At 38.2% G+C, this 9,440-nt stretch overlaps 1 protein-coding gene across 3 annotated transcripts; it reads left to right on the top strand.

Moving 5' to 3' along the window:
- Nucleotides 1-317: 317 nt before the first annotated feature.
- stx19 (syntaxin 19) lies at nucleotides 318-7,798 on the top strand. 3 transcript variants are annotated; one of them, XM_044364833.1, is made up of 6 exons: nucleotides 318-540; nucleotides 3,174-3,286; nucleotides 3,678-3,986; nucleotides 4,249-4,485; nucleotides 5,128-5,340; nucleotides 6,368-7,798. In XM_044364833.1, exons 3-6 carry the CDS (start codon nucleotides 3,765-3,767, stop codon nucleotides 6,602-6,604), a joined length of 909 nt encoding a protein of 302 aa, XP_044220768.1. In that variant the 5' UTR covers nucleotides 318-540; nucleotides 3,174-3,286; nucleotides 3,678-3,764; the 3' UTR covers nucleotides 6,605-7,798. The 3 variants fall into 3 exon arrangements, with proteins under 3 accessions (XP_044220768.1, XP_044220770.1, XP_044220769.1); XM_044364835.1 differs by lacking the exon at nucleotides 3,174-3,286 and having other exon boundaries at nucleotides 3,736-3,986; XM_044364834.1 differs by lacking the exon at nucleotides 3,174-3,286.
- The last annotated feature ends 1,642 nt before the right edge of the window (nucleotides 7,799-9,440 follow it).

Raw genomic sequence — 9,440 nt, 5'->3', positions numbered from 1 at the left:
GATCAGAAACCCAAGGCCCTGGTTAACACCCTAACCACAATCCCTATTGTTTGGTCCCAGCAATGTACACAATACACTTCTATTTGCTCTGCTTTACTTTCCTGCCCAGAAATAAGCCTGAGGATAGGCTTCATGAGTTCCCTGTGCTCTCCATGCTCTCTCCCTCCTCATTTACTTAATCACGTCACCTCTCATTTCTTTAGATAAGCAAATGGGCCTTCAGGCTGCTCCTTTCCTATTGGCCATATTCAGGCCTTCCTCAGAAGGAGGGGAGGTGCTTGAAACTGACTCAACCAGACTTCCTCAAAAGTTCCACTTTCCTTGCTTGTGAATGTAACTGTTCTTATAAACAGTTGGTGGTATAACTGTTATAGTATTCAGTCCTGTACCTCACAGCTGATGGGCATCAGGTGAATGTAAGGATATCTGGAGATGAGATGATGATATCAAAGAACGTGTTTGTCTTGGATTACATTCCCGGTCAAATGTGAATGGGAACACTCAGCAGACAGCCTGTGATGGAATACTAACAACATTAAGGTAAATACAATCCTCATTTCAGACTGAATGTTTGCTACAGCCTTAGACTGTAAATGTGTATAAAACTACAATGAGATTTAACATTATAGAGCAATTAATACTGCACTAATGTAAACCTTGTTATAAACCTAACTTTAGCAGTTTGGTAGTTTTTATAACTTTTTAGGTACTATTCATTTATTAATAGAACATATATCTTGAACATAAGTGAGTAAAGTACAGCAAGTTCACTTAACTATCCACAACTTCTGGGAGATTTTAAGCAGAATTCAATTATCTTGTAAAGTTAAAAGACCTGCAATAAAATAAACCTACTGTTTGAGCACTCTTACTGTTCCACCTGTGTGGAGATGAGAGAAGAAACACAGACAAAGGAGTGGATGGATAGCAGGAAGAAAATATTTTCCAGTTTTAGAGAACAAAACGTTCAATCATGGAGAGAGAGACTGGACTCCTGTGAACCCTGCCCCACTTTCTTCCAGGTTTTTAGGATAAACACAGGAGAATGTGCTTCTAAATCCTTTCAGCAATTTTTTAATCGGCTCTTCTGGGTCGGGCAGGTAGAGAGAGAGAGAGAGAGAGGATAGGGAGAGAGTTCAGCCCTGAAAACAATAGATACTTTTACATTCTTTGAGCTCTGAGAAGTTCATAAATGTTACAACACTCACATACACACTCACAGAGACACAAAATTGGGTCTTTCCTGCTTGAAATCTATCCAGAAATGGGATAGTCTGTGATTTGAAATGCTCCATTTCTCAGCAGCCAAACACTCTGTTCCCCCCACACAATCATGTGCTTCCAAAAGATTATGTTTAGGGCCTCTGAAACCCAAATCTTTGTGTTGCCAAGTCATTTTCACAATTTTGGTATGCTCATTTAAATGCATAGGAATGTGTAGTTTAATCCACTTCACTTGTCAAAGGAATTCAGAAAATCTGATTCTGTATGTCATGGTTTTAATCATGAGCACACCTCACTTGTTTACTTTAGCTTTGGCAAATAGCGCAGAAAAGTTGACAGTGAAATATGCTCAATATTTCACAGTTGTTGTGAAGACATATTTTAACTTCAAAACACTACACACTAACTAAACAAATGTCAAATCTGACATTATGTGTACGTGTCTGTTTCACGTGTCACTTTTTTTTAGACTTGTCATCCTTGTATGGTACACAACATGAATTTGTTTTCTTCCTCTTCTCTTGTTTTTGCTGAGTGTGTTTTTGAACATAAAAACAACCCACTCAGTTCTCAGGGGAAAAGAAACCAGAGTCAATTTGACTGATGTTGCAGATAAACTTTGTGCTCATGCATCTCATGTTGATTTCATATCGTTAAAAAATACTCCTCAGTGTTCAGCAGAGTGCGGAGATATGCCTCATCAATTGTACTCATATCAGGACAGATGCACTTGTAATTATGTAAACAAACACTGATCAGGCTATGATTCACACTGGACACACCAGGGCACACACTTGACTGCCAGTGCATTCGACTGAACTACAGGACCTGTATTTAGTAAAGGAGCTGTGTCCTCAGCGATGCCCGGGTGTTTATTGACAGTCAATGTCCTGAGAAGTGAGGTTCACTACCTGGCTTGCATAGAAGGGCAGCTATATGAAGAGGCCTACAATCGACCTTGTCTACTAGAAATTATGTTTGTATGCTACTACTGTAACTTGTAATATCAAATACATTTTCAGAGAAATGTAATGCTGCCCAGATTAAGTTTTTTTTTTTTTATCAACACAATCAGAAAATGTTGTGAATGAACATATCATTCAAGTCGCAAAATCTTGGTACCGAATGAATCAGTAAAATGTTCACTGACAATGTATTTTATTAGTTTCGCCTACAATATTCGCTCTTGCAGTGCAATATCTTCTCATAGTAACTAAAGCATTATTAAACTTTTTTATGGTTATGTTCAGGCACTCACAGCACCAAGGGCAGGTTAGTGAAAGATCATGATTTCTGTTGAATGTTAATAAACAACGTGTCTAGTGCTTCAAGGCACTATGGACTAACACAATCTTTCTTTAACCTTAATCAAAGTGCTTCTGTTGCCTAAATCCAACCACAGACAGGACTCAGGATGCGATCCCCGGTCTCTGGTGTCAAGGTCCTGTGCTTTGTATACCCACCTACCACCCCCGCCGTTGCTTGTGAGCTTAATCCAGACAGCAATTATGTTTAGTGATTCCACGCAATTGGGAAAACAATTTAGTAGTATAGAAACGTAATTTCTAGGAGACAGGGTTTCATTCATTTGTCATGAATGGGAATGAAGTTGGTTAAGTGGCATGTAAGAGTATGTGAAGGCAATTCATTTTAGTTTTTAGGACCACTTAAAAACAAATCACTCATATTTGGACTGAAACACAAGCAGTGAAACTAGGGAACAAACAGGGTTAAAAGCAACTAGTCTAACAATTAGAGATAATTACTGTCCACTAAATGCTAAGATTAGCTAGGCCCTGACCAGCACTCCAAAGGTCCCTCCCTCACAGTCAATCATGGGGTTCACTTACAAAACAAGAAAATTCAAGTGACTCCTGAATAGTGGTTAGCTAGTCAAATAGGACACAACAAATTAAGAGAACTTTGGCACATTTGTCTTCTTTTGGTAGAGGCTAACTGTGTCTCCACACCTCCTACAACTGCACCAAGCTAACACGTCCCAGACCAGTCTCCACCGAGTGCATAGAGACTAAATTGATATCAACCTCCCATACAACTTCTGGTAAGACAGCACACAAGCCAACCTCCACAAAGTTGCAGTAACAGAGCATTAATGGGAGTAGTAACTAATTTAATTACTGAATTTAAAATTGTAATGTTTGAAACTACTTGTTCCTGAAACGAACATCCCATTAACGTAACGTGTAAATAATATGCTACTTACCAACACTGTTCCAAAGTACAGTACATACTAAATATAACCAAGTACATTATATTCAGAGCTACTTTTTTCAACATTGATGCTTGTTAATGTACATTTGATGTGTACAGTTACTGAATTTATTGTTTATGTTAATAGTGAAATCATTAAACTTGATGCAAATAGTCTCACAACCATTTGCATCCAGTTTGCCAAAAGCAATCATTAAAGTTTTATGCTAATTACTTTTCAGCATCCTCTCCTCATCATTGACAAGAGCTGTAAATACAATAATAACTTTGTGTCCTGAGGAGCAAGCGTTGGTGAGAGCTCTTCCACAATGAGAGACCGCTTGGAGGAATTACAGCAGAGGGCTCAAGAGTTTTCTGATGCAGCAACTGAGAATACCAACCCTTTCCCAGCGGAGGGTGATAATGATGACTCTGCCGTGGTCGGGGTCATAACGCCACAGGCTGTGGTGTTTGAGGAGGAGCCAGTTGTTGAGAATTTCCTGTCAGAGGTTCAGCAAATCCGAGATGACATCACAGTGCTGGACACAGAAGTAAGGTTTATTTGGAGGAAATATACTTTTTTTACTTTTTTTTTTTTTACTTACTTCATAATTTGTGCATATTTAACTTGCTTGCATTGCTTTTGTTGTTGATTTTTCACTGTTTTCATTATTATAAGATTCCAAACTTGACTGAGAAGATAGAAGATCAGAATGTATGACCAGTATCTGCTGGTTAAGATTAGCTTTCTCCTCTCATGTGTGGTCAGAGCTGAACTTTGCAAAACCTCTGTCTAATCTCAACTACAAACAGGTCCTTAAGTTTACCCAACAGCAGAAGACACTGGTTGCAACCATGCGTCGTTTCAGTGTAATGAAGAAGGAGAGCAGCATAACCCGGGACATCAAGCTACGAGCAGAAAGCCTCCACCGACGTTTAGATGCTCTTTCAAAACAGGTCCAAAGAACTGAAGACCAGCAGGGACCAACTGCTGTTACAACAAGAATACAACGCTCCCAGTATGCAGCTCTTTACCGCAAATTCCAGCAGGTTGGGAATATGATCCTAATTTACTTTTTATATTTTTGGACTAGAAAGAATGATGGTCTTGAATGAAGCTTAATTTTGATTAGTAGGGCGACGCACAGTTGTCTCAACAGAAATTATGCGTCTTCAACTACAAAAAAAAATAGTTGCAAGTCATATTTATCACTGTCATTGTACATTTATAATTATGTAATGCATGAATCCGCACTCTCAAATCTGTGCAAGAATCTTTTTAATTAGTGAGCATTGCCGAAATCTCGCTAATTAAAAAGATTTTTGCACAGATTTGAATGTGAGGATACTTTTTTCATTCAGTTTAATATTTTCTCAGCACCTCAGTTTAGTCTGATACCGGTTGAGCAGTGTACTTTTCTTTTTAATGCAGTAGGCAATGCCAAAGACTGTTGGCAGGCAGGCACGCATACAAATAGATAAAAATAAAACTGGGCATTTTATGAGTGAAATGATAGCTGTGCCAGAACCATCAAGTTTAGTAGGACTTAAGTGTTGTCTTTCTACCCTAAGGTGTTCATGTATTTTTTGTTGTACTCAAGAGGGTCAAAGATTAGCCTCCAATTTCTTCTCATTTCTCATTTCCCTTCCCCCTCCATTTTCATTCTCTCTTTGTGCTATAATTATGTTCAGGTAATGCGACAGTATAATGAAGGTCTGCTGACCAAGCAGGAGTGCTGTAAGCACTTCATTATCCGGCAGCTGGAGGTATCAGGAAGAGACGTAACAGAGGAGGAGGTGAATGAGATGGTTGCCACAGGAAAATGGGAGGTCTTCAATGAGAACCTGCTAAATGATGCCAAAATCACACGGTCACAACTATCTGAGATCGAACAGCGGCACAAGGTGAGGGTAGTGGCAAAGACATAACTAAAACCAGGTCCAAAGTTCTCGCATGATTAAGTCCCAAAGAGATTTGGGGCAGATTCTGTCTTGATTTTCACATTATAATTGAATATTGGCTCCTTTATGCAAAGTTACTATCATATGAAAGTTTGGGTATTTACATAATTATTATTGTTTTTGAGCAGCAATCTAATCTTCACTGTTGCAGGGAATTTTTGTCTGAAATCTCCAATATATAATTCAACAAGGCAATATGGGAGTTCTGAAAATCTAATTAATATTGATAAATCAAACAACATTCAAGCTAAATAAAGTACAATTAATTTAAATCTAATTCAATGCTTATTTGGTGCACAAGTGCACACGTATTTTTCATCATGCAACTGTAGCTCAGAGCTAATAAAATGTGTACATTATACATTAAATGAATAGTTGCATGTCATAACCATTGCTACCTTCCACATCACATGACGGAAATATGCCATATATAAGGAAAGCCCCATACAATACCAGCTCCAACTGACACGGGTATGGGAAATGGGTAAAAGGAAGGACTGGATATGCAAATTGGAGATGAATCAGTTAGGTCTAATTGAAGAAGATTGGTACTCCTGTCTTGGCTCAAAAATCATGTAGTAAACCAGTTATTTCTTGCTGCTGTCCTTGAGAGCCCTACTAGTTTTTATTCTAGCCATTTAAAATGGATTCATATAGTCTTGGGACACCAGGTGAATAAAATTAACTCATTGGGAGATGAAACAAGCAGTACTCTAGGTCCAGAAGAACAAGCGACCCCTGTTGAATACAAAGAGATCTCCAAGTGAACCAGCATGTCAATCACAATAAGCATGTGAAAGTCAGATAAGATGTTGGAATATTTTCTCTGCTCAAACTGTGTTTTATTAAAATCTGATCTTGTTTCCTCATCAATCTTGTCTTTATGTTCTCTGTACTGTACAACTACCAGCAGCTTCTGACCAATGTTCCTCATAGTTACAGTATTGATCCTATCATCCTTCTCCACCAGGAGCTGTTGAGCCTGGAGAACAATATGAACGAGCTGAGGGACCTCTTCATGGACATTTTCATGTTGGTGGAGGAACAAGGGGCTTACATCGAACACATCCAGACCAGCGTAGAGAGGACACAGGATTATGTGGCAGCGTCTAATGAAAAGTTCAAGATGGCTGCCAGGTACAAGAAGAAGAACCCACTTCGACAGCTGTGCTGCTGCTGCTGCCCTCCCTGGAGATGCTGCTTATAAAATAGCAGTTTCCAAGAAATGGATATATTGGCTGATATACATTTTGTACCTCAATGGTCACTCCAAATAACTTTTTATTTCAAACATTTCACTTACCTGTTGGGAGTAAGCAACGTTGGATTCAAGTACCATTAAAGTGAAGGTTATGGTACTGCAGTTTTTGCTGTTGAACAGAGCCACGGTGAAGACAGATTCAGCAGAGCATAGAAAACAATTCGGGGGAAAGGCCAGAATTGGTATTTGAGGCACTTGTTTCTTTCAAGTGGATGTGAAGCGATTGCTATTGGAAGAGACAGTTCAGTGAGTGCTACTCACCAACACTGCTGCTTATTGGAGACCTTCACTGTCATCTGACAGAGGTCACAAACAAGGGGAGACCACTACCTCTGTAACTGCCAGTGCTAGATCAGCAAGACTGATATTTCACTTTTTTTTTCTTTCAAAAGAGCCTCTCATCTTTTTTCTGCCACAGGAACTCTAGTTAATGACCACTTTTTTTATATAGTACATGCACTTTTTTCTCACAGCAGAATCTCAAATTTACTGTGACACAGAATCATTCTCTTTCAGTCGTGACATATTCATTTCATTTGGTCCACATACTGATGAACTTGTTTTACAATTAGACATTAGTCTCATTTGCATTTCAAAGTCTGATCATTTTCAGTGAAAAAATATAATTCATTTATCCAATTTCAGAGGCAGAGATTCAAGTAAAACTTTAAATAAGCCTAGATGAAAATATTTCTGTCATGATGACAAAACTGGAGAAAATCACTGAAGTCATATGTCTGCTTGAATGGTTTGTTTAAAAATAAGATTTGGAGTCCTACATTTAAGGAAATATCTTATTTTATCTAAATATGTTGTATATTGGAGTGGAACTTCAATTTATAATTCAGTTAGAACTGTTACATTGTTTAGATGAAAAATCCTGGCATTCACATGTATCATTATTATTTATATCATTATGTTGCACATAAAGGGAGCCATGGCTCTAAACTGGATGGGAAGTTCTTGCCTGGGGGAGTACAAGCAGTATTGATTAAAATATTGGGAATATGATCTATAATTGAGAAATAAACCAACACCTGTTAACAGGTAATCGTCTCCTGTTTCAACTTTTACTTACTGTTGAGCTGAAAACACCAACTCATTGTTACTTCTAGGATACTGACAAAGAAATTACAAATCAGTCATTCATTCCAGAGAGATACAGCCAATAAGAGTCATCAGTGCGTTTATCTCACTTAATGGCAAAACAGCTCAAAACTAGTTTCAGCAGTGACAATGATGTTCCTTAGTGTGTCAGTGACCCATGGTGTCTGATGTCCGGGACAAAATACAGGTGAACTAGGTGTGCCGGAGCCAGACTGGAAAATCTGGTTTGTCTGCTATTCCAAGTAACTGTCAGACAGCTACTGTAACTGAAGTCCCTGCGGGACACAGTGTGTAAACATAACCGTTAACTTATAGCAGACGACAAGAGGACCCACCCCGGAAAAACTGTCTTTTTCTTTTTTGTTGTTGTTGTTTTTAAATAAAATGACCTTCAAGCTTATTTTAACTTTAGTTTAACATTTAGAGTTGAGTGGCTGACAGACAACCCCAAAAAAGTGCAAAAAAATTACCTTTTGTAAGTCAATTTAGTATCTTCTCTAGGGATTGAAAACTCATTTGACACCTCAGAAACACTACCAGTCAGTGCAGTATTTTATTTAGGTTAACTGTTATTTACACTGCTCCCTTTGGGTTAGTAGAGGCACCAGATGTGACATGTGTGTGAGGTGTAGTGATACTATCTCTCTGGAAATGTATTTTCCTGAATCTGATTTCTGTGTTTGAGTATCAGTCAAACTCTGATTAGAATGACATTTTGAAACAAAGACATAAATACATCAAATATGTAAATTCAGATATGCAAATCAAATAACAATATATTGTAATGCAGCACGGCATACTTTCTGTCATCTCCTCAGATTTAGTGAAGATAAATGAAATACTGCTTCAAATTGCAGGGTTCCTGAACAGCAACAATGCCATCCAGTGTTCACTGAGATAATTGCCAGTTAAAAGAACAGGTTATCACTTAGCTGTTAAAGGGCATATCACCACACAACTAATTAATAATTATACAAATATCATATTAGAAAACATAACTACTCAACATGAATTTGCTCCCAAAAGTGAAAAAAAGTGTTCAGTCAATCAGTGTTGTTGAGCCATTATTAACAGCTCATGCAGGTCATTACTCAAAACAGGAGAGATGATGTTTTTGTTGCTTCTGCTCTATGACAGTAAAAATAATAAAAATATCAAGCAACAACAGAACAAAATCCTCCTCTCAAAATCTATTTGGATTCTGTTACAGTCTTTTTCTTTCTCGTTCTTTTCAAAAATCTATGTAATGGGAATATCTAGCCATTTAATGGCATCAAAAATTATGAGACGGGTCAAACCCTTTTCTCTTGATTATACCTCAGGCTGACACAAGCAAATGTATTACAGGCTGAGCTGTCATTACAACAGAAGAATATGAAGCATATGCATAGACATCCTCACAAAGAAAAGTGGGAATGAATGGAAGTGGAAAATCTATAAAATGGAATTAGGTAAAATGTCTCCATATATACCATCGACATGCAGGTCAGCAAGGATCAAGAGATGTCTACAGGGTTGAAAGAAAGCTTCTGGGGTTTATTAGCAGTCCATGCGAACATAAGGACATGGGAGAGTGAGCAGTAGTCAGTTCAGAAACCTCTGGACATATGACCCACAAGCAGGTCAGTCAGGTTCACCAGCACTTGCCCAAAAACTCTCTCTCTTTCTCTGTAAT

Source organism: Thunnus albacares, chromosome 11 (genome assembly GCF_914725855.1).
Source record: "Thunnus albacares chromosome 11, fThuAlb1.1, whole genome shotgun sequence".
Taxonomy (NCBI): Eukaryota; Metazoa; Chordata; class Actinopteri; order Scombriformes; family Scombridae; genus Thunnus; species Thunnus albacares.
The sequence above is the reverse complement of the archived record's forward strand: the minus strand, read 5'-3'. Positions and strand labels throughout refer to the sequence as shown.